The following is a 25515-nucleotide window of genomic DNA, read 5'->3' on the forward strand; positions in this document are numbered from 1 at the left end:
GGTTTCTCAATCAATTGTATTTTTATTGGTTAGAGCAAGAGAAATTAATGTTTTCACAATGAATTAAGTTTGATTGATGAAGTTCATGGAACTTGATGCTAATGCTGCTTGTGGAAAGTTTTGATTGATGAACTCCAACAACTTCCCTAGCTATAATTTTTGTATTATAGGGAAGCAAAAGTCAAAGTTTTAAGCAATTTTTCTTCTCCAATTCCAACAGGTTCCCTATTTTATAGCTATCTCTAAAATCTCCATAATTCTTCCTTAAATTTTTAGAAATTGTTGTAAATATAGGGAATTTCGCTTTCTCTTTCCTCATTATCTCTAAAGTAGGGATAGTTATAAGGAATCTGTTGGAGCAAAAGAGGCTCATTTTTCCCTAAAATATATAAAAATCAAAATATAGGGAAACTGTTGGAGTTACTCTAAGCCGGCATAGCTTACAGCCTTACAATTTTAAAGATCTCTTGAGTTGGACCTATTGATCAATGTTGTGGTTGTGAGCCCCAAAAAAATTTAAGGAAATAAGGTGGAATTATTTGAGAATGAGATTACGATCTCGGTGATTATTAAGGACCCAAAGGTATATTTTCTGATTTTTTCTACTTGCATACTCGAAGAGTCTGTGAGAATTTTCGAGAAATTTTTTGGACCTCTGAATTATTTATTATGATTTTTAAAAATTTTGAAATTATAGAAACTATTAATGAAAAAAGGAAAATTGAAAGCCGTGCGATTTTGGCCGTCCATCTACCCACCTATGGGCCGTTGAAATAAATTAAATTTTGATTCAATTTCAATTAGTACTAAACTGATCGATTTAAGTACTAAATCGGCTGATAATTGTGAGCATCAGTGTAAAAGTAATAAAGAAATTAGAGTATATATCCAACCTAAAATCACTTGCATGACAAACATGCATGTAGATCAAAACCCCAAAATCTTTTAAAGTTTTATGCAATGTTGATATTCTGATATATGAGGTTCTCAACAGAAGTACATATCAATTTACAAGAAACAAGCGTTAGCCAGATCAATCAAGCTTCACTGATCGATGTGATACATTATCTAGATATTACACTTGTACAAGTTTCTTGATGTTTAGTGGAGTGCAAACAGTTGTATCATTGAAACAGCCAGTTGCTATGACTGAACTAGCAGATTCAGTCAGATGAAAAGCGTCCCAGAAGAAGTGACTATTTGGTTGAAAGCATGGTTTAGCCCATGGAATACATGCCGATGTCCCATTGTTCCAAGTTGTGCAGCATGGATTGCTTCCGTCCTCGAGGCCTGTAGAAAACACAAATTTGAGTGATCGATGGATAATGTTATATTGTTTTTATTACATATGACACAATGACAAGTTATATTGTGAGACTGTATGACGCAATATATGCAACAAAATAAAGTTTGTTCTTAATATGTTGAAATTTAATTACCATATTTGAGGGGACTTGTAATTGCATCATAGCCGATCCCGTTAGCTCGACCGAGAACAAATAAAGATCCTTGAAAAGTGAAAGTTAAATTTGCGAGAGTTGCACGAAGTTTGTCGTTAAAAATCGAGGCGAGCTTGTTTGTTCCTTCCGCACAGTTTCCACTATGGCTTTGTGTCTTTGCAATGGATGGGGTGCAACCAAGGGGACCAATTTCAAACATAACTATTTTCCTGGCTCCTAAGTTATATAATCTCTGGACATAATTAATTTAAAATCATCGAGATGAATTAATTAACAGCAAATTATTACTATATGGTATCATGGTGGTTCAAGAACTAACTACATACAGAGATAATGATCAGAGTATATACCTCAAAATGGTGAGAAAGATGATCCATCAAGAGTTGTGCAAACTGTGGAGAAGGGTAGCGTTTGCTTGTGTTATAGAGTTTAGGTTGAAGGTAATTATTAAGAAAATCATTGTTGCCTACAGAAACTATAAATATGGACTTGGACAAGTACTCCGCAAGATCATTGGGATTTTTGAAATGTCGTGACAAGTCTGACCTCACCGTTTTTTCAAACAAATCCATCTGCTCTTTCAGATTCAAGCACTTCCCCTGCAAAGAAAAACCACCATATATGAATGTCTAAATGATCGATATAGACTAGCAAACCCTCTACTGTGTATAACTATCCTGAGACTCGAAAGATCTAATCGAATAAACTGGTACTAACTAATTCTTACCAATTGGCTTCCGGTTTCCGGGAGGATGCCACAAGACCCAGATGCATAATTCAGGCCGGTAAGTATTGTCGATTTGTGTATGCTCAAGCATGGTGGAGCGTATGGTAGCCCAAGAAACTCAGCTAAGCAAATCACGAAAGGAGAGATCTATACGTTAATTATTAGATTATAATACAGCAAAATGCTCAAGTTAAGTCGTCATCAAATATATCAAAAATTTACATTAAGCTAACAAAATTACATAGCTCCAATCTCATCCTAAACCCAAGACCTCCCCGGTCTAATTGCAAGAGTTTCAACAATTAGTTATCTAGCTAATATTATAGTACTGTTTTACCTATAAAATCCGCTACTGTTTTACCGTTGGTAAATCTTCCGGTGACACCCTTCGCAAAATTGACGCCATAGGGCAGGAAATCTGCCTTTGCTAAAGTTGGCAAGAAATTATTGTTACCACTATCAAACAAAGAATCCCCAAACACGTATAATGCTGGTGCAATCGGCGATCCATCAATTAAAACTGAGCCAAAATTTGCAAAACTCAAGAACAGAAAAATAAGTGATGAAATTGATTGTTTGATTCCCATGATTTTCATGCACAGAGTGAAAGAAAGACAATGAGGTTATATACGGTTGTTGTTTCAAAAGAAGGAATTATGAAATGAGGAATGCTAGGTGATATCACGTGGAAGATCAATGAGGGAGGTCTGAATATATATTAGCTATGAAAGAAGAGAGGGTTAGCTTTTGATTAACATGTAGAAATGCAACCGATGATGTGCAGATTATGTCAACTTCTTCAGGAAAGTGAACCATCTCTTATGAACCGGAGGGTTCCAAGTTTTTCAACTCACATCTCATGTGACCACAGCTTAGATTCAGCTCCAAAACCATCAGACTACAAAACATGTGGGTTTTGCCGTTTCAGTAATCTTGTTGGGCCAATGACGAATTAAAGTCGTCACTTTTAATAAAAACAAAAATAAAATTTCTATTTTTAACTTTTTGTGATTCTGTCCTTTTCAACTGGCTAGTGCCTTAAATGGTTGCTAGAGTTATAATTGGGGATTAAGATGATTTAAAGGAAAGGAATAATTAAATTTACACTTCTTAATTTGTAAACCACACTCAAGTTTTTTGGTTGAAATTCTTAAAAAAAAAAAGATGAAACTTAAGTTACTAAAAAAAAACATAAAATGTGAATTATAAAATAAAGAGTATAAATTTCTTCATAAAAAAAAAAAAAAAAAACATACATCCGAGCAGTCACCTCCAAAGACTTTAACCATACCAATTACATTGGAGTATGAACTACTTGTCTACTCACTCCCAACACATTTGGCAATGTTGTGAAATGATGAAGTGGGTTAGGGGTCTTTTAGAACAACTCCTCTTTCTATCCACCAAACCCTGCCAAAGATACATTGCATGCATGAATGTGAATCTTGAATGATTGGATGGTTGGGACAACATGCCAAGTTATGAACTGCTTTTGACATTAATTCTAGCCTTGGTGCCCAAGTTGTCAACCAATATTCTTTAAACCTGTCTAATGGCAGCGGGTCAATGTAGGCTCCCTCAATAGAGACCTACTCAATTCATTTATTGTCATCAGCATTGCTTTGTGGAATAAATTAATAATAACAAACAAATGTATAAATTAGCTCAAGTGGATGCTAAGAGACTATAAATTTAAATTTCGGTAATAAATTTGAAAAAGTATGTTAAAATTTTAATGTGTAAAGTAGAAGAATTTATAAATAGTGCAATTGTATCACGTGATGCGTTTATCTAGATATTCAGAATTTTTGTTGATATATCAAAATATTATCTCCCAACTCCTTTATGAGAAGATTATCAGTAATTAGACACGTCACATCGCTCTTTCTTGGCATGATAATAAGTCTAACAAATAGTGTCTTAATCTCAGAGCAAGGGGATTGGCATGGCTTGGACCCCAATGTCTTTCTTTCATTTTCTGCCCAATAAGAGATTAAATTGTCATTAAACACCATGAAGCATTGTAAAAATGTTTGTTGGTTGAGAAATTATTGCGTAGGGGCTGCCGCACTACGTGGCGGTGCGGCCCTCCAATCAAAAACTAGATTTTTTTTCTTTTTTTCCAGATTGTCCCTGCTTTTTAAATGTACAATACCTAAAAGACTCAATTGCTGAACAGTAATTGATCTGCCACACCACATGGCGGTGCGGGTGCCCCACGCAAGTCTTTCTCTAGTTGGTTTTGGTCTTTCTTGGCTTTTGAAAAGTCTCAAAAGGACTCAAACACAAGTGACCAATTTAGCAAAGAATTGCATATGGCGGATGCAACTAAGTAAAACCAAGGCAGGCAGGCACGTACGGCTGAATGAGACCACAGTTTACCGGCTCTTCCATTCTATTCTATTTTTATGTGTCAGGCTTCCATATCAATTTATGAAAGCGTTATTTTTACCTTTTAAGGCGTCAACAAAGCAATTTGGTTACCTTTATTCCAAGTCCAACTCATTCTTGGTTTGCTTTGCGGTTTCTCTTTTCCAGTTTTACAGTTTCTTTCTTGAACTGGGTCACTGCTCTTTCAGTCGTCGGACTTGACCCATTTCTGGTAATCAGAGTTCACACAAACTGATCGATCAGCTTTTCTTTTTGGGTTGTAAGGTATGCGTGTACTTGATCAATCATGGGTCTTACCTTGGTTTTGTGGAATTCTGCTAAAGTTTGAGTCTTTTTGGTTGGTTCTGGTTTTTGATGGCTTTGGAGGTTTTAGATGTTGATAAAGGTGTTATCTTTATGAGCTTTTGGGAAACCCATGTGGGTATTTTTGGTGGTTGTCCTAATTACTGACTCACTGTTCTGGTTTTGATGATGGAGCATAGCATAGCATAGGATTTTGGATTGTTGAAAATGTTGATGATGATATGAAGATATGTGCTGAATTGCCGTTTCTGATGCAAATAAGATTATGCCTGACTTGTGGTTGGCTCTGTACGTAGGAAGAATCAGAGCATTTTGAGGTTTTTTTTTTTTTCCAAGTAGTAATGAAGTTAATGATTGCGTGTATCTTATGGTTGTATCGCTTGTGACATTTGTTATGAATATGAAATGGTGGACATGCTAATCCTCCTAAATTTGTATGTTTAAAGTCGAGCAAATGAACTAAGTGCTTTACTAATCAGTCAATGTAACAAAAGTACATTGTCAATCACATTGCTTTAGTATTGATAGAACATACATTCCAAAGTCATTTCTATAGCGGAAGCTAATCTTTCAACCACATGTTGATAGGAAGTATTGTCGTTTTTTTTTATGGTTAATTGATTGCTGCAATTTCTCCACTCCATTATCAATTAGCATGAAGCAGATAGTTCAACTTGTCATGTTAGTTCAGTAGTTCCGGAGAAAGATTGACAAGTTTTCCTTAATGTATTTTGCCATCTTATGACAGATAATCTGCGGTGTTTTTGGCCTGCAAGATGTTCTCATTGCTTGAATATCAGAAGACGCCAAAGAATGGTTAATAGAGGTGATCTGGTTATCATTGGCATCTCTGCTGGTGTAGCCCTTGGAATTTTGATAGCTGCACTCATATTTTTCGGAATAAGGTGGTACCAAAAGCATGCCAATCTTCGACGATGTGCTAATGAGCGTAGTTTAACAACTCTTCCTATACGCACAAATGGCTTAGGCACAAGCATCGACCTTAGTGTATCTCTTTCAACTAACATACCTATTCAAGGATCCGAGAAGGTTAAAAAAAGTTCTCCACTCTCCTGGTGGAATAATCACAACAAAGAACGATTTCCTTCTGCATCAGGCGTACTTAGATACTCTTACAAGTATGCATTAAATACTTGTATCTTTTACCTATAGCAAGCACACATAATGCTTTTGTAATTCTTATTTCTTTATTTTCTTGGATACCATTTCACAATCGGTTGTACACTTGGCACTACAAAGCATGGAGTTTATGCTATGATATGGGCTGTTTGAGTGTATCTAATGCATGTTACTATTTTCAGGGATGTGCAGAAAGCTACACAGAATTTCACAACAATTTTAGGACAAGGGGCTTTTGGTCCAGTATATAAAGCAACAATGCCTGCTGGAGAGGTAGTAGCTGTGAAGGTGCTTGCTTCAGATTCCAAGCAGGGAGAGAAAGAGTTCCAAACAGAGGTAAAGACTATATCAGCTACATTTCATATAGGTCCTGTCAAGAAAAATAAATTCCTTCATACCCATAAAATTACTATAAAAGTAATCTAGCATATATCCTAAAACTCACAATTTGTATAAAGAAATTCATTTTTCCTTTTGGTTTAAATAATACAAAAAAGTGTATTTATAATCTTCAAAATCTTGTGTAAGAGTTTGGAAAACTAATCAGAATGATTATGTGGCTGGACATGAGTCCAACATAGTTCAAAGGAGGAATGCCGTGTTCTGGAATCCACATTGCCAACCTGCCAATTAATTATCACTGCCTGCTTTTGTAAAGCTTATCGTATGAACTGTGTGCGTCTCTCTTAGTGTTTATGTCCTAAGAAGCTGGTTGAGTTTTGCTTAATTTGTATGGTCTTGCTGCAGGTATCCCTGTTAGGAAGACTGCATCATCGAAATCTAGTGAACCTCGTAGGTTACTGTGTAGATAAAGGACAGCGTATGTTAATCTATGAGTTCATGAGTAATGGCAGCTTATCAAACCTTCTGTACAGTAAGTTCAGAGTCCCTGTATCCATAATGCATCTTGAGATTGTTGTAACTATATGCTTGGTGACATATAATTCAAATGGTAGGTGAAAAGTTATAAACATATACATATCAAATTTGATGGGATGCCAAAAGCCTATTAAGTTTAATAAAGAGAATATAAATGATCCTTGTATGTTGCTCGCTAGTTTCAAAATTGTTCTTTGGACATCTTCCTTTCTTTGTTTCGTGCCCATACATGAGAATAGGCTAGAATTTCTGTTGGAAAGGTTTTTTGGGTTCATTCAAGAATCATCTCGCTTTACATTTTATGTAGGTGAAGAACAACAGGTTTTGAGCTGGGATGAAAGGCTGCAAATTGCTCTTGATATTTCGCATGGAATAGAGTACCTTCACGAAGGGGTAAGTTATTTAGTATTTCATTGTTTTGCTAGTGAACCACTATTGGTCATCTTTTTTCATACAAGGTTTCTTTGAACAGGCAGCCCCACCAGTCATACATCGTGATTTAAAGTCCGCTAATATATTGTTAGACCAATCAATGAGAGCTAAGGTAAGTTGGTAATAAAGTTATGAACTTATGTTTGCTCAACCCTTTATGGAGTTCTGTTCTTTGCGTCTTCATTTCAGTATGTCCTCACCTTACTAGTGTTTGAATAATAGGTTGCTGATTTTGGACTGTCTAAGGAAGAGGTGTTTGATGGTCGGAATTCAGGCCTCAAGGGTACCTATGGCTACATAGATCCGGAATACATGTCTACAAACAAGTTCACAATGAAGAGTGACATTTACAGTTTTGGGGTCATCATCTTTGAACTCATAACAGCCATCCACCCTCACCAAAACCTAATGGAATATGTTAATCTTGTGAGTTTCTTGCCCTCAGAATATAATGCTTCCATTGCGTCTTCTGCCAATCCCCCTTATCTTTTTCTTCCTTCCTTTTTTCTCCAAGGCTTCTATGGCTCCAGATGGTGTTGACGAAATACTTGATAACAAGCTAGTTGGGGAATGCAACCTTGAAGAAGTGAGGAGGCTGGCTAAAATTGCTCACAGATGCTTACTGAAATTACCGAGAAAGCGGCCTTCCATCGGAGAGATTTCACAGGCCATATTGAAGATTAAACAGATGCGTCTTGATAAAAGGGATACCATGTCTTTTGCAGGTGAAGAATTTTCACGGGCAGTAAGCAGAATAGAGGTTCAACAGGTGGAGCTGGTTAGGCTGGCCAGCACAAAAGAGTAGCTAATTGACAATGGATCACCAAATTTTTGTCAACCTTTTTTTCTTTTCTTTTTGGGCTTGCATCTCTTCCTTTCAAGCTTGCCTTCGAAAATTCTTGTTCATAGCATATAATATAGAAGATGCCGGCCAGAGAATTTATGAGCTATGAGCATTAGCTGATTTTATGGTCGGTAACAAAGTATTGCCTTTTTTTCTTCGGCCGAAGTAGGTTGTATGGGTTTTTCATATCCGATTGCCATAACTTAGAGAAGAACCAAGACAAACTAGCTTAGTGCTAATGGAATGGCTAATGAGGAAGCCACCTGGTAATCTGGTATGGACATTGTTTCAGCAGTTAAACTTCATGCCAGCGAAGAAAAGTGGCTTTCTATGCTTTTGTCTCTTTTCTTCTCTGCGTTTACTTTTGTTTCAAGCTAGTAGCAAACAGGTAAATATGACTCACAACTCACAAGTATTGCCTTTCACTTTACTACTGCTGGTTTGCTGGTAACAAATTATGAAAATTGCTGGGTACCAATAAGAAGATTTGCAACTTAGGTATGATAACATAGGAGAAAGCGGGTCGGAGAAAGCACAAGAGGAGACTCCATATAAAAGAGTTTAAAAACTCAAACAAACTAAGATACATAGCATTGTATGATTTATTCAACTTCTCTACGCTGTCAACACAACGTGGAAGGAAAAACACTAGGAAAACATATGAAATAAAGGTTCTCACCTCCATTAGCATGGAAAAAAGCTTATATTGTTTCATAGTAGTAGAATTCCCGAGGGTAGGTGAGACTCCGGACTGCAAAGCAGAGTCCCGCCGTCTTGGTCTTATTTATATAAAAATACTGCGTCAAAACTGGCAGGAAGCCCCTAGCCTCTGTCTCTGCCTCTGACCCACATTCCCCGCTTTGCGATTAGCAAAAGCAGGGCGAAGCAATTTCTGGAAATTTTCCAGAAACTGCATCCATTCCTCTTCATTCATATCTGCCAGCTTCACAAAACTGCTGCTCATAGGCAGCTGCTCATTCGCACTCCTGTTTCCAGATGATGCGCCAGCCACATAGCCGCTCTTCTGCATCAAACCTACATGATGCCAACTCTTCTCGCCAATGCTGACATTTTTCATCGATGTTGACAATTGTGAAACATTTAAAACACAATCCTCTACTAGGTTAGTGCATTCATCAGAGCTTAGAGATAAATCATTACTCTCAATATCTTCTATGTCCTCCTCCGCAGTCTCCTCTAGTTTAGAGAGTAAGCATCTTCTGTTTTCACTCTTTGATCCGCAACGAGGAGTCCTTGAAATTTCCATTTTCTCTTCGGTACTTCGAGTGAAATCCAGCTCCTCCACACAGTCTAGGTGAAATTGAAACTCCTCCTGGCCTCCTGCGTTTGGCTCACAATATGATATTTCCTCCTGGAACAGTTTCTTCGCTTCAAGGCACATAAGCTCAAGTTCACTTGGCTCCTCCTCATGGCCACGAAACTCTCTACTCATCATCTCACCAATCTCGGAAAGACAGAGACCAAATTCTGCAGCTCCCTTGAGGAAAATTGTGCAAATAACCAATACTCGAAGGCACGCCTCTCGAAACATGGGCAGCTCCATTCTAAGCATATCAGAGTCCCGGAAAGGGTCGAGCTTACTTATATACGCAAGCTCATCATCAGAGAAAGGAATTGATGCCTGAGGCCAATGCATCCACTCAAAGTATGGATCCTCCAAACTTTCTGGGAGACAAAGGCCATGATCAATGGGTACAAGCTCCACCTGACCAAATCTCCCAGCATCATCAAGCTTCCGAACCAGAAGGTTGCCACCATGCCTGTCTGTGTTTAGAATCCGGACATCTAGAATCCCTATTCTATGCACGGCAGCAACAGGGAAGCTAGAAGTCCCATAATCACTGGCATCAAAATCATGAGGAATGAACTGCTGCAGTGATGCAATCTTACTTGCTTGCTTTTTGTTTTGATGCACATTACCCTTCACCCCATCATTGACATTAAAAACTGAATGTGTGACCTTCACAAGAGCAGTATCAGGCACATTAGCAAAATTATTGTGATCAAGAAGGAAGGCTGCGACTTCTCTAAAACCCGTCTCCCCAACCCGTACTGAACGTTTGAGACCTGGTTGTCCAAGAACTTTCCCTACAAAACCTTTTGGGTTATTTGGGGCATAAGGTTCCTCATCTGTTGGTTTTACAATGGCACTGTTTTCACCACGACAATTTCTGAAATAATATGCACCTCCAAGCCCACCATGAACAGGAACTGGATCAATGTCATTTCTTATTGCCTTCACAATATCGACAACCAGTTGTTTTGTTCTAGCAAATTTATCCGAGTATCCCAGTACCTCAATCGGGCCACTCTGATCCCTCTGCTGAAAATCCCTCCCAATAGGTGCGAGACAGGGGGTAGATGAACTTCTGTGCATCAAGTTCCTGGTGAGAAGAAGCGGCGAATCATTTCTAACAATGCTGAGATCATTCTTCAAAACCATGTCACCACATACCAGTGAACTCTCATCAGTTGGGACATTAAGTGCAAGCCTTAATTTCCTCTTCAGTGTGTGCGCATTGTCACTCCTATCGAGCTCTATGCCCAAAACAGAACCAGTTTCAGTCTGCACAAATACACGTCTCTTTGCACAATGTTTCTTTTCCAATCTCTTATTCCCATAGTACTCACCACTAAGAGGTCCTCTACAGGTTGCAACTGCCATCTGGTAATGTACACGTTTATCCACCTCAGGAGACATGAAATGAAGCGGAGAAGCGCCAGCTTCCAATGCCGGCAGTAGAGGCAGCTGCAGCAGAGAGCTTCTCTCTCAAGCAGACGCCAATCTCAAATGCCGGCACTGATTTAACAAAGTTGTTTGCACCGAAACCAATCATAATCATACGAGTAGTGGACAATACGCTGGCTAGAAACACTTGATAAAAGTCGCTACATCGAAGATGCCACCAGCTTTGAAATTTAGCTACATCCGACAGACCACCTGATAAAAAAACTGGTATTCCAAACAACCACATTCCTTACATTAATCCACTATAGCCACAAATTCACACCAACACACAGGTCTAAAATAAATTTCTTTCTACATTTCCTTTTCCTATCTCAATCACACCTAACGAGTTATTTAAAAAAATAAAAAAATAAAAAAAATCCGCTCTTAATATTACTATCACCAAAAGCAATCTGCATCTTAAAAATGCAATCCAAATTAAAATTTCTTAATCCATTTTTTCCTTTATTTTTGTTCAAAATTTACCCTCCAAAATTTCTTCACCAATTTTTCTGGTGAAAAAAAAAAAAAAATTTAAACACATTAATCAACAAAATTTCTTGCTAATTAAACAATATACCTACAAAATCATAAATCAAGCCCAAAATCTCAACACTACGTCGCTACCAGTATGAACTGATCACGAATTTCAAATTCAAATTCAATCGCGCTCTACAAAATCAAATATGTTCGCTGAATAAAGTTTTCGGCATCGCTCATAATCAAACAAATCAGAAAGAGAGGCGAGACTCACCGGAGAGCGCGAGAAGGAGGTTGGGAACGGGACGGCGGAGCCTTGCGTGGAGCCACCGCCGTAGAGACGAAAGGCGATCAGAGACTGACAGCGGAGATTGGATCGGAGTTATATCGCCGGGAACGGAGACTCGATCGTCGTCGTCGGACACAGTCAGTTGTTCCAGCGGGCTCTAATTACTCTCGCCAATTTTTTTCACCTGGAAAAATGGGGGGTTTATACCCAAAAAAGCAAAGTACGGGACTCGTTTTTCTAAATTCGAAAAAAAAAATTAAAAAAAAAAAGTGGCGCGCGCTGATTGTGCCACGTGCCGCGAGGCGGTTCGTGTGGAGGTTTTCGTCTTTTTGCGGAGGTGGGGAAGACGGATGACGGAGTTTTGTGGGTATTTTGGGGATTTTACGGGAGAGAGAACGGACGGAGAATAGGACAATGGATGGATTAGGGAGGGGTGGCGAGGACACTTTGGGGCTTACTGGTCCCAAACTATTCGCCCGAGGATCGATAGTGTGGCGTTGAGCAGCACCGTCGAGGAGTGGCGGCTGAGAAGTTGGTCGATGATTTTGATCGGATTCATAGTGATGATGAGGGTGCTGTTGAGAGAGATGTAATATGTGACGATAATGTGTGAAATCGAAAGATAAGAAAATATATGTTCAAGCTTATATGTTGGGGGGAACGAGAAAAGTCTGGGGAGAGCTAAATCCTCATAGAGGATTATATGTATCGCGTCGTCTACTGTTAATAAAATGACTTTATATCATCTTCTAGACAATGCCGTTAAGAGTTGTTGTTCTTGTACTATACTCAATGGTTGTGTTTTGAGGAAAGTCTGATACGTTCGAATCGTTTAATATTATAGGTTATACTCATTTAAAATAGAAACAAACGTTTTTTTTTTCTAAAATTGAACCCAAAAACTAAAAAAAGTACGACGCATTGATCACATGTTCTTATTTTGAGTCCCAATTAAGCCGATGACAAAGTCTTACAAATGCCATTTTAGTCAATTTACGGTAATTTAGGTGTCAATATTGAGGATTTAATTTACGCATGTTGTTCATTACTTATACATGTTTTGCCAGGTGTTTTATACCCCTGTTGTTCGTAGCTACATGTGTATATTTTTGTGATCATGTTGCAAAAGCACGTGATGGGAGTAGAAGAACACAATTATATACAGAAGTAGAAAGTATAATCATATGGGGAAAAGGTATATATTCGAGGTATGACTGTCCATCACATGCGTAGCAGCTTAGAGAGGAGTGATGCTGTGATGGCCGGTGATCTTGGTAAGCTGATTATTTCTTTCTTTATACTTCAAAAAACAATGAACATCTATATATCAGGACTTATGATCCAATTTATTTGGCAAACCAAGAAATTGTTGATGGCAAAACTAAGCTAAATTCTTTTAATTTGTCAAATTTAGGCAAAAGTCTAGTATGCTTGTGATTTGCCCAGTGGCACTTTGTTTCCTTTGCCTTTTTGCCTTGGCTCACAGCCTTGTGCTAACATCCAACTCAAAAGGAAGATTAGCACTAATTAAAAGATTACCTCCTTTTAAAAGGAAGATTAGTACTAATTAAAAGATTACCTCCTTTTTATGGCATAATGAAAAGGTAGTCTAGCAATAATCTATATTTTCTTTTTCTTAGTTTCAACTTTAAACAAGCTACCTTCCATCTATTGAAAGTTTTGCATTATTGATTAGCACTATTTTTCATGAAGACTCTTTTTCATGATCCTACAGGGCTACAACAATTAGGTTTAAGTGCTGTTTTTCTCCATAACATTATATGACTTTCGAATAAAATGATAGTTGGTTGATCTATACTTCTCATGATCTCAATCATTGTAGAGTAAAACTAAATAATTAATTTTTGTGTATCTTGGTACTATTTTATGCAACAAGAAAACCAAAGAAGAATGTGATTTTTGCCCATAATTTCCAGGTCCATTTATTTCACTTTTATTTTAGGTAAAAACATTTACACTCCTCTGCAGAAGCCAGTTTCAGTACCCTTCCTCTTTTCATATTCAAAGTCAAGCAAAAACTCTGTGTTCACCTAATCGCATTTACTTTCCATGGATCCTCCCCTGCCCCAAAACAGTGCACCTCTTTAAACCATACCTCATCTTTGCTCCCCCAAAAGTTTTTCTTTTATCTCCAAATTGAATCCAAAACCCTTTCCTTCCCCAATGAGAGATTCTCATCCTTTCTCTCCCATATTGATATTACCAGAACCCCTTTGGTGTAGACAGAGTCACAGAGACAACTAATACAAAACCCCCCACAGCCCAAAACCTCATCACTACAACCCAACATGGCAGCCAACCAAGTTCCTCCATAGTACTCAATCAGTCAACCTTACTAAGTTAGGGAAGTATTTTTTCACTCCTCATTGGGCCGTGTCCCCCACGCTCTAACATTGAGAGTGGGGCTTGTTGTGATGGGATAATAAAATAGAAAAGACCTTGTCTGGTCGATTCAACTCGAACACTCAAACGTTAAAGTGTCCTGAATCTGTGTTTGTAGTCCTTTGGACTCAAAAACCTCTTCACTTCTCTGCTTCTGCAATCTTGTGGGAGTTTGGTTCTTGGGGAAGAACTAGGAATCTGGGTGGGGAGAGAAATTTGCAATGAAAGCAGAAGGGAAGATGGTGTTGAAGTCAAAAATGAAATGGGTTGGTCTTTTTGGTCTGGTTCTCTCAGCTATTTCTCTGTTTGTTCACTTTTTACTGGCTAGATTTACTGAGGAGGGCGTTTCAGAGTTCCACTCTTCAATCACAATCTTCCCAAGGCGAACCATTGGTGAAAGCTTGAATTTTTCCAAGACTGTAATTACTCTATTCCCATAAAGATCTCATCTTTGCTGTGTGTTCATGTGTCTTGTACTTGAATTTTCTTATAAAGATTGTGTTTTTGTCCATAATTGATTTGCTTTATTGGCCCAAAGTGCTTTCTCTTTCTGGGTTTCAAGTGCTACGGGGTTTAACAGTGAAGCAATCATCATTGGTTTTGGGTGCAATGTTGGTCTTTTTTGGTTGTTGGGGAAAACTCAGACAGAATGCATTGAATTATTTTGTTGGTTTTGTGTAATGAGCTGAGTTTGAGTTTGTGAATTAGTTTGGATCCCTTTTGTGGTTTTTTATCCATTAATTTTCCCAGTTAATTTGGAAGCTTTTGGATACTATGTGGCTTGTGGTCTGTATAGTTTCACTCTATCTATTTGCTGTGTACTAATTATAACTGCTTATCCTACTTCTATGGAGTGCAGAGTGCAATGTATAGAAGGCTATGGGGTCCGGTAAGGCCTCTCGAATCATTGCATCCTGATGCAAATCCCAGAGGATATTATTCCGGTTAGGCCACAATTTCATCTTCCTTGTAATTTCTGTATTGGTTCAATGCTGTAGAGGTTAATTTAGTTTATGCTTGGTCAAAAAGGATTTCTTTTGTAAAATTTATCTACTGGAAAGTTGATGGTGACATTGGTTTTCTTTTTCTTTTGATCTTACTTTCAGAGAGTGTTATGGGATTGTAGGTTTGCTAGAATTATTGGGATCCTCGGTCTAACCTGACCGGTGATATTCTAACAGTTCTTTTAACTACATCCCTAAAATCTAAAATTTAGTTATTGAAACCTCAAAATTTGAGCTCAAAATGTTTGTTTATCTTTGTAGCCAACGTAACATTTTGACCTTGGGTAGGGATTGAAGATACCTAACACATTTTCTACAGTTTGATTACCTGCATAATCAAAAATTATTAATGTAGTTTGTATTTTACAGATCCCAATTCAGATACCAATGGTTTTATCTTTGTGAGGATACAAGGCGGGTTTCATGAGATCAGGAATTCGGTAAGGGTGGTAATGTTTGAATAGCTTATGTGCCATAATATTCAAATGTTTTATGAGTTTACAGCTGCAGCGTTTTATTGATTTTTCAGATATGTGATGTAGTTGTGATTTCTCGGTTTCTTAATGCAACATTAGTTATTCCTGAGCTCCAGTCAACCACAAGCAGCAAGGGCATCAGGTTGCCTTTCATTACAATCTTTAATTATTCATTACCTCAGATTTCTTCAGTGACTGTTCTCTGTTGATTTATTATATCTTATGTTCTTATGTAGCTCTCAGTTTAAGAGTTTTGCCTATCTCTACAATGAGGACCAATTCATGGCAGCATTATCAAAAGACATCAAAGTTGTGAAAACCCTCCCTAAAAATCTCAAAGGGCAAAGGAAGAAAAAGAATATTCCCTCGTTTAAAGTGCCTTACTCTGCTTCACCATACTACTATAAGCACCGCGTTCTTCCAGTTTTAAAGAAGCATTCAGTAGTTGAACTAGTTGTGTCTGACGGTGGATGCTTGCAGGTAACTATGACTGTTCTTTCTTTTGTACTGTACCATAACTTGAGTTTGCCACCTTGAGTCTTCTGTGTTTGTGGTCTTCACTATAGTTGCTACTAGTAATAACTCTTTTCATTTTGATGTTTTACTACCTTTTGTTGGTGCAATGCAGGCTATCCTGCCACCAGATCTTGAAGAGTACCAGAGGCTGAGATGTAGGGTTGCTTTTCATGCACTTCGGTTCCGGCAGGAGGTCCAGGAGCTTGCTACCAAAATTTTACACAGGTCAGTTACTAGTTGTCATTCTCTCTCTCTCTCTCTCTCTCTCTCTCTCTCTCTCTCAACGTCTATTTATTGCTGCTTTAGATTACGGGCCCCTGGACAGCCATTTGTAGCATTTGACCCTGGAATGACTAGAGATGCTTTGGCATATCATGGTTGTGCCGAACTCTTTCAGGTATTTACTTCAATCCTTGACCACACAATTACTTTAAATCTGTGGTACGCTTCACAGCATTTGATTTGCTTGGGTGTCTTGATTCTTTTTCCAAGGATGTACACACTGAACTCATTCAGCACAAAAGACAGTGGATGATAAAACGTGGGATTGTCAAGGGGAATCTTTCGGTGAATTCTGCAAAACAACGACTTAAAGGTTCTTGCCCACTAATGCCGGAAGAGGTAAGATACTAATTAGGCACAAAACCACAGAGACGTTCATCACTCATCCTAGGGATGAAGTGAACTTTGTTAAGTTGATCCTATACTTTACTAGTATAAGTAGCAAAGAAATTTACCGCTATCCTTTGTTACAGATTGGTATTATTCTTCGTGCATATGGATACTTTTGGGATACAATAATATATGTGTCTGGTGGAGAAATCTTTGGTGGCCAAAGGACATTGATCCCTCTTCGTGCGATGTTTGAAAATGTTGTTGATAGGACCTCCCTCAGCATTCTCTGGGAGCTCAGTAGGATTTATGGTCGTGAGGCTAACCTGTTCGAAAGTAATCCCAGGAGTCCACCTACAGTCGAGGAAGAGATGAAGTTTGAAGCATGGAAAACTGCAGGGCCACGTCCTCGCCCACTTCCACCACCTCCAGCCAGGCCTAAATCATATAACATTGAAGGTTGGTGGGGCTGGGTAGCTGAGAGTGATAATGAGCCTGATAGTACAGTTATGGAATTGAGGACAAACGCTCATAAACTACTTTGGGAAGCAATTGATTACGTGATATGCGTTGAAGCTGATGTATTTATCCCTGGATTTGATCGTGATGGTAAGGGACATCCAAATTTTGCAAGCTTAGTAATGGGACATAGACTCTATCAGTCAGCTGCATCAAAAACATACAGGCCAGACAGGTAACTTTTCCATGTCTGAATATGGTTGCATGTACACGCACACAATCAGTAAACTATGTAAATATTATCATACAAATTTTTTCTTCTTGAATCAGATTGAACAGGTAGAATTTGAGATTTGTTAACTGCTGTTAGCCTATTTGTGGTGAAGGTCTTCAAATCAAATGCATTGCAGTTTCTTGTTACTTAATCTTTGAAAGCTTGATATGCTAATGGAAACAAATTATTTTGATGTCCTTTGGGGGTGAGGGGGCCTTTTAGCTCCTAGACAGCAAATCTTATCTTGTGGCACAATATATACTTGGTGCTATTTTTTTCCTTATTTTTTGATAGCTGGGAGTTGGGATAACCTGAATCTGTAATCATTAACTAACACAAAAAAATTTCTGGATACATAAGATTTAGGTGGAAAAGAAAATTATCTCAGGTTGCTTGCTTGATGAAGATATACTTTTCTTTAACATTTGTGATTAGTTCACAGCAAAGTCTAAAAGAGATATGCACATATGAAGATGATGATTTGTTTTATTTTTGCTAAATTCTTTCATTGTTTTTGTGAACAGAAAAGAAGTCGTCAGGCTCTTGGAAGAAATCAGTGACCACCTTTACCATGCAAACCATACTTGGCTGATGTCTGTGCGCAAGCATTTGAGAAAGAGATTGGTTGATGGGTTATTAGAAGCCTCCACAATACCCAAATCAAAGTCTTTTATCTCTCATCCAGTCCCTGAATGTTCTTGCTTGAGGCGTGATTATGCTGGAAAATCCATCAATGCTTCAACGTCAACTCCTAGTCACTCCCAAGTTATTGCTGCTCTTGGAATTGTGCACTTTTGTCCAGCTTGGATGGAGAATGATTTGACATTGCAGACAAAAGACAAGGAGAATGAGGAAGCTTTAGACGAGGATGACTCCACCTCATCTGGATTATTTTTCCGGAAAAATAATGGAGATCATGAAGATTTAAGCAACAAAGAAGAGACTCAGTTGGAGGATCAAGACGAGGTTGAGGGTGGAGATAGGTAGTGAACTAATTGAGTCCCAGTAATTCTGAACATCCTCGACCGCACTTTTGTACATAAAAGATAGTCTTCATTTGTCTAATCCAGCTAGATGGGAACTAATATTCAGATCCAGCAACTGTTCAAGAACACAAGTGACTACCCGCCAATTTTGCTACTCCATCGAAGCACTTACCCATTTCTATTGGGTTGGTTGACTCCTTTTCAGGCAATATAGTGTCATTATATATTCCCAATATCCAATTTTGATGTTACCTAATGTGTTCGTGAATTGTAGCTTTTGCCAATCTTTTCCTAGACAGGGTTTTCACTTTCGCTTCAAACTGACACAAGTCACAACAATGCCAACAGCAGTATGGTAAATGCCTTTGTTAGAGTTTCTGATTGAATTAATTCTTTACTCCTACTCAGAAGTGTGTCTACACTAACTACTCCTTTCAAACAGAACTTGCACTGTTGATCAATTATCTTTATCTCTCAAATGTGATTTGGGCAAGAACACTGGACTGTGTTTGTTTTGGAGTCGACTATATGCTCACGAGAATTCCGATAAAACCAGCTAAACATTGACTACTGCTTTTGTTTCATTGTTTTACTACGATTTTGGAGGTTAGGAAAGCACTAGTCATAGAAGCTTATCCAAGTGAATCTGAATAACATATGTTTAAATGATGGATAGTTAAATGTTCAAAACGAAATAGTTAAATTCGTCATCTACATGATGGAGGAGCCAGCCAGTGAAATGCCCCATTAACAAAAGCCTGGACTGAGAAGCCAACCATTGCACATGGAGGAAGATCAGAATGAAGCCTCCCCGGGGAACAAACCTGAACTAAACGTGGACACTGAGTCACTGATCAAGCATATGTCAGGTTGATCAACACCGAAAGAATCGAAGAAAGGGCTTCGGAAGGGTCACGTATATAGTTTCTTACGTGCAACAAAGTTACCCAATACACAGTAAATGAGTATTGATCATCTTTCAGAAGGGACTCTTGAGGCTGTTGAGGTGCCAGTGTTAGATTTTCAAGCACAATTTTTTCCAACAGCTCTGGTCTACTCCTACGCGAGTAATTGTTTGGTGCCTCCACATCACCACCGATCACAGGTGGCACAATAAAGCCCCTGTAGTAGAAAGTAATTTAAGAATCACAAATACAGGTATAAACTTACAAGATGAATCAGACACCAATATCAAAAGTTTGACAAAGGTTCTTATCTAATAACTTACCTATATACACTCGGATTTAAAAAGTAGTATAAATCGAAGTTAACACAAGATTTCGGGTTTATTCTGTAAACCCTAGCTAGTATAGGGTCCTATATACTGTTGGATTACTATGTTAGCCGTGTTACCTAAATAAACATGTTTATATATTAGATATCGATGAGTTTAGTTTTACACAAGAACAATAAGCTACAGTAGAGTGTCCTTGGAGCACCAAGGGCCTCTGATCATAGTCAACACTCGAAAAGATCATCATCATCACCAGAACGGTTTAGAAGACGGCATGATTTTGATCTTAACCTCCCTTCTGCTACAGAACAGGAAGGAGCTGCTGTGGATGTGAGATCAGCAGCACTAAAATTGATGAATATTAATCTTGATGATCTTCCCAACGATATGTTCGTTGAAATCTTTTGTTGACTTCCTTCCTATAAATTCATTCCTCGATGTAAGCGCGTCTCCAAGCGTTGGTGCACTCTCGTGTCCGGTCCTTATTTTATTAACCGCTACTCAGAAAAGTGATAAGCATACGCCAATAACACGTACTCTGATAAACAGAACAGGAGAGGACTTCCTTCATAGAATGTCCTCATCCACCAAGCCACTAACTCCTATATTCACAAGACTCATGAGTTTCCACCCCCGTTTGAAAGTAGTACCAGTTATGGTAGCTACATATAATGACTTGGTTTTGTGCAGTGTAAGCAAGTATGATAAACCTGATTGCTACTACATCTGCAATCCATGCACGCTCCAATGTGTTCCTCTTCTTCCACCTCCTCAAGTCTACCGGTATGCAATAGTGGGATTCACCTGTGATCTTCCCTACTATATATTTAAGAAAGACAATCAGGGAGGACATGTCATCCAGCTTAACCCCGACTATAGGTGCAGGGTTGTGAGATTAGTTTGTCCTGATAATCAGAATTCGATTCTTTCACACGATTTGAGAGTGCAGATCTTCTCTTCTGAGACTGGTAAATGGAGAGAGTCAGTTGTATCATCTCCATTAGTATTTGCGTTTAACAACATTAGTGTATTCAAAGATATTGGCCTTGCTTGCAACAATTAACATGCTATATTGGAATATTGATTTTCATGATGATGATGATGATGAAGAAGATGGTTTTCTAATTGGATTGGATCCGTTCATGATCAACAGTAGCAGTACTAATGGTGATCATATCATTGATCAGTATAAATGTCGTGTCATAAAATTAGAACGGAATGACCATTTTAAATTTTGGTGGTCAGATGTGTGCAGAGACGGTTTACGAATATTTGAGAACCACGACGATGCTAATCGTACTCTTTATCTGTTCTTGATTTGAATGATGACGAAGTCTAGCGAGGAGCTAGCGGGTTGTCTTCCCAAAAAGATGAAGGTTTATTCACTAGACAAAGAAATGATTCCGGATGACGACGACATGGGTATTACTCTAGTAGGTTTCGACCCGAATGATAACGATGTCTTGCTTCTTAAAAGATACCAACAAAACGACACTGTGATGTGCTACATTCGTACAAAAGTGTGGTCAATAGTTCAAAGAGGACCATTTTCTTGTTACAATAACTGCCCATTTCTTGTACCATGGTGGCCAACACCGGCCAGTTCCTAGACTACCACGACATGACCGGAAATCTGGTATATACTTGTTTTGAGTTTCTTTAGGGTGATCTCCGACCTGAGCCCCTCTTTATCTGGGATTTCTCAGTTTACAGTTTTCATAAACCGACAACCAAAGATTTGTTTTGGTCTGCTATCTTCTAATTGTTATTCTATTGTATTGGTTCGTAGTACTTGATTATTTGGCTTTGTTGACCATCAAGTGTAAGCTTACTATGTAGTACGTATAAGTTTACGATTTCAGTACGTAAAATTTTGTAGATTAACTAATTTGGGGGAAGAAAAAAAACTATTCTTGTAACATTTTGAAGTTTAATATTTTTAATACTTGTAACATTTTTACCACTTGGTGTGCTAATGTTGGTTGAGTGTCTAGCGTTCGAGTCCAAACTCTCACCGGTTTGTGACCTGTAGGTTTGACCGTTTGAGGGGCCTTGGAATTCTTGCGGATGGGGTGGGAGCTTAATCTGACTTTGCTATGATACCCTCGTGGACCTTGGTTGAAATATTGACTAGAAACTTGGGGTTCTTTTGCCTGCAACGAGGGATTAGTCTGACTTTGCTCAGATATCCTCATAGACCTTGATTGGAATACTGACTGGGGCCTTGGGGTTCTTGCACCTGCGACAGGGGATTGGTCTGACTTTGTTTGGATACTCTCGTAGACTTCGGTCTGAATACTGACCACTACTCACTTATTAATGTAACTGAAGTGAATTGCTACCTCAATTCCTTGAAAAAAAAAAAAAACGTGTAACATTTTGGGATTTACCAAAGGTCCAAAACAAAACGAAATCAATTCTCGGACAGGTGCTCAATCAAACCAACCCCCATATAAACCCCATTCCCTTCCCCATCTGAAACAGAAATACACCCTCACTCACAATGCAGTTCAAATCGGCGTTCGCTCGGTCGATCTCCGATCTCTTCAACGAGTCCGATTTCCACAAGAAAACTCCCCAATCTCCTTCTGCAACTATAAACCCTATATACCCACAAAGGTGCCCAACTTTTCCCTTCTTTCGGAGTATCAGTTATCTGTTCAAATCTCTCAATTTTCCTTGTTATAGTTCAATTTCAGTTTGCTGCATGTCCACCCAATTGTCACGATCCTTTGAATTCTGATTGGCTGAAAAGAAATGCTCTTCAAGTTTTGATCTTTCGTGTGTGTATGCATCTCATTTTCTAAATTCATTTCATTTTCGTTAAAGTGTATTCTGTACAAGACTTGCTTAATGTGTAGGAATATCTTCATATTTATGTATTTAGCAATTTTAGTCATTTATATTTTGCCCTGTTTTTATTAGTGTTGCTTATCTGTTTATAAGAAATGTGATTGAGCAACAGGTACTTTTGCCAATTCAAAATTTTGTGACAGACATCTGAATGTGTATAGATATAATGCTAGATGTTATAACTTGTGTATATGTTCTGCAGTTTGGGATAAGTATATCTTAGCCCACCTAACTTTGATTATTCGGTTCCGGCTGCCATGAGAGGTGGTGACAGTACCAAAAGAGTCTACTCTAGAAAATCCTAGTCGACCTTGGGAGCAGTACCGGCCTCTGAACTGATGAATATTGAAATTGATGATCTCCCGGATGTTGTGTTGGTTAAAATTCTTTGTCGGCTTCCATGCTATAAGTTTGTTTCAAAATGCAAGTCCGTGTCCAAGCGTTGGTGCAATGTCATGTCCGGTCCTTATTTTCTTGCCCGCTTTCTACGTCTCCAGAGTGATCGTGAGCAAACACCAATAATTCGTACTCTGATAACCAACAAACGGGAGGAGTTCCTTACTAGAATGTCATCGTCCACCAAGCCGCTAGCTCTGTTGTTTGAAAGACTCATGAGTTCCCACCATTTGGAACAAGAGCCGGTAGTGGTAGCTACGTATAATGACTTAGTTTTGTGCTGTACAACGTGGGGCTATTATCAACGTGATTACTACATCTGCAATCCGTGCACAGTTCAGTGGGTTCCTGTTCCTCCCCCTCCTCGTGTTTACCGTATACACCAGTGGGATTCATATGCGATCTTCCCTACTATAACTGTACAAAAGATGATCAGGGAGGAAGTTTCATTCAGGTCAATGCTGAGTATAGGTGCAGGATAGTGAGATTAATTCTTCGTAAGAGATCTGTCTGCAAACTCAAAGTGCAAATCTTCTCCTCTGATACCGGTGAATGGAAAACGTCAACTATATCAATTCCATCAGGTTTTATTTCTGACACCGTCCCTCTAGAGAGGAGCTTCAGTTACAATGGCATGCTGTATTTTGTGGGTGATGAACCTGGTGATCAAAATTTTCTTTTGGGGTTGGATCCATTCATGATCAACAATAGTAACAGTGCTCTTAGTTTATCTAGTACTAGCCGTAATAGTACTAATGGTGATGATATCATTGATGGCTATAAATGTCGTTTCATTCGATTTGATGATCCAGACTCTTTTCTACTTCGGTATCTTGGTGAATACAGAGGGTGTCTGCACATGTGCGACTATCATGATCATACCTGTACGTTTTTTTTCCGGGAGTTGAAAGAAGAAGAAATGCACGGAGGAGCTGGCAAATTATGTTTGGAAGGCATGATGAAGGATTATTCACCGGACATAAAAATGGTTCCGGGTTATGATATTGTTTATTTACAATTTTTAGACCCCAATAACGAGGATATTTTATATATGTACATTCGTAAAGACATTGTCAGGTACAACATTCGAACAAGAGATTGGTTAAAGCTGGTTGAAAACATTCCCTATGGGAATTCTTTTCTCTTTCCAATTGTGCTCACTTGGTGGCCAACACCAGTTCCTAGACTACCGCCACATGCCCAATCTGTGGGAATAAAGCTCTGATCTCTGTATGGAACTTGACATTGTAGTGTGGAATATGGGTAAAAAAGGAGGTTGGATGGAAGGCAATGGGGTGAGTGTTGTGTAGTTCCATTGACGAGGATGTTGAGTCTGCTCGCAGCTGTGAGAAAGCTGATGACACAGAAAGGTGGTTAGCTTTTGGGTTTGGTTCTGTTACTAGTCAGGTCGATACTGTGTTGGCACAGTTTGATTTGTTTTGTCTGAAATTTGAAATCGGTACATTCAGTTTGTAGCTAGCGTCTGGTACATTTGCTTTGTTCGAATTAAGTACATTTGCTAATTATCAATGTGATGGGTTGCTTTCTTAATTGTCTTTACTTGCATCATTATTAAGAATTCTGGGGACGAAATTCCATTGGAAAACTTCAAAATAGGAAATCTAGAATCTCTGTTTTGTAGTTTCATATTCAAGCATGAATTCCACAGTTTGGCCAAAAGTTTTTCCTAAAATCTGATTGGGGCATTGTGGATTGTAATGTAGTTGTTTTACTTGTTTGCCGCCAAGAAAAGCTTAGTTTCCTAGTAAGGGCAGCAAAAAAACTTGGCTTAATTAAGAAGAAACAATGGGGGAAGCAGACTGCAGACTCCAGTCAACAAGGCTGACATGGTCAAAACTACAAAGTTCAAATCATGTCTGCTGAAATCTTTGGTTTTCCAATACAAACTTGAACACCAAGAAAGAAGAGCTATATATAAAGCAAAAGATAAATAACGGATTCAACAACAAACTAAGCAATTCGACATCTCAGCTTCTCTCTCGGAGACTCGGAGTTTCTGCCTCTGTGGATTTGATAAAAATGAGTACCGAACGAAGCAAGATCAAAGAGTCAGATTGACTGTGTTAAACCTCTTCTTTCCATTAGCGCTCCCATGGTGGCCAACACCAGTGCCTAGACTACCATATCGTTGTCGTTGGTGATGGAGATCAAGGCGTCGAGGTCTTCCCCGGGGAGCTGGTACTTGAACGACACGTTGTTGTCAGAGAGGGCAGGGAACTTGATGGTGTGTTCGACGGCGAGGATCTTGGTCTTGCCGCCGGTGTAGGTGAGCTGGTTGTCGTGGGGGCGGGGGCGTGTGGTTATGGTGGTTTTAGATCTGGAAGAGAGAGAGAGAGAGAGAGAGAGAGAGAGAGAGAGAGAGAGAGAGAGAGAGAGAGAGAGAGAGAGAGAGAGAGAGAGAGAGAGAGAGAGAGAGAGAGAGCAATACTGTCAAACACTGTTGGATTGGGTAAATAGGGTTAAAAAACTCTTAGTGGAGTAAGTGGACAATTTTTAGGCTAAAATTAGGTAAGTGGTCACGGCCCCAAAAGATAATTTGGATTAGGGGTTGTAATTAGTCTTGTAAGGATATGTATAGGACAACATT

The 25515-nt window shown here is 38.7% G+C and overlaps 4 protein-coding genes and 1 long non-coding RNA gene across 6 annotated transcripts; 3 read left to right on the forward strand and 2 right to left on the reverse strand.

Moving 5' to 3' along the window:
* Positions 1–1075: 1075 nt before the first annotated feature.
* Positions 1076–2774, reverse strand: LOC112185129 (GDSL esterase/lipase 7). Its single transcript, XM_024323342.1, has 5 exons — positions 2525–2774; positions 2188–2309; positions 1811–2059; positions 1440–1692; positions 1076–1290 (listed from the first exon to the last, which is right to left on the reverse strand). The coding sequence occupies exons 1-5, from the start codon at positions 2772–2774 to the stop codon at positions 1076–1078; spliced, it is 1089 nt and encodes a 362-aa protein (XP_024179110.1).
* Positions 2775–4533: 1759 nt separating this feature from the next.
* Positions 4534–8509, forward strand: LOC112188175 (calcium/calmodulin-regulated receptor-like kinase 2). Of its 2 annotated transcripts, none has more exons than XM_024327237.2 (8): positions 4534–4842; positions 5630–6020; positions 6204–6357; positions 6769–6895; positions 7208–7293; positions 7373–7444; positions 7555–7758; positions 7847–8509. In XM_024327237.2, exons 2-8 carry the CDS (start codon positions 5695–5697, stop codon positions 8135–8137), a joined length of 1260 nt encoding a protein of 419 aa, XP_024183005.1. In that variant the 5' UTR covers positions 4534–4842; positions 5630–5694; the 3' UTR covers positions 8138–8509. The 2 variants fall into 2 exon arrangements, with proteins under 2 accessions (XP_024183005.1, XP_040371240.1); XM_040515306.1 differs by lacking the exon at positions 4534–4842 and adding an exon at positions 4956–5198.
* A 190-nt stretch (positions 8510–8699) lies between these two features.
* On the reverse strand, positions 8700–11900 carry LOC112188174 (phosphatidylinositol 4-kinase gamma 5). Its single transcript, XM_024327234.2, has 2 exons — positions 11680–11900; positions 8700–11150 (listed from the first exon to the last, which is right to left on the reverse strand). Exon 2 carries the CDS (start codon positions 10896–10898, stop codon positions 8979–8981), a length of 1920 nt encoding a protein of 639 aa, XP_024183002.1. The 5' UTR covers positions 10899–11150; positions 11680–11900; the 3' UTR covers positions 8700–8978.
* Positions 11901–13767: 1867 nt separating this feature from the next.
* On the forward strand, positions 13768–18831 carry LOC112188173 (O-fucosyltransferase 27). The gene is made up of 10 exons (XM_024327233.2): positions 13768–14516; positions 14957–15041; positions 15471–15541; positions 15631–15719; positions 15814–16057; positions 16206–16318; positions 16400–16490; positions 16586–16714; positions 16849–17399; positions 17963–18831. Exons 1-10 carry the CDS (start codon positions 14319–14321, stop codon positions 18423–18425), a joined length of 2034 nt encoding a protein of 677 aa, XP_024183001.1. The 5' UTR covers positions 13768–14318; the 3' UTR covers positions 18426–18831.
* Positions 18832–22114: 3283 nt separating this feature from the next.
* LOC121051768 lies at positions 22115–24072 on the forward strand. Its single transcript, XR_005806866.1, has 2 exons — positions 22115–22277; positions 22714–24072. It is a non-coding gene; the product is annotated as an uncharacterized LOC121051768 (long non-coding RNA).
* Positions 24073–25515: the final 1443 nt, after the last annotated feature.

Source organism: Rosa chinensis, chromosome 2 (assembly GCF_002994745.2).
Source record: "Rosa chinensis cultivar Old Blush chromosome 2, RchiOBHm-V2, whole genome shotgun sequence".
NCBI classification, from domain to species: Eukaryota; Viridiplantae; Streptophyta; class Magnoliopsida; order Rosales; family Rosaceae; genus Rosa; species Rosa chinensis.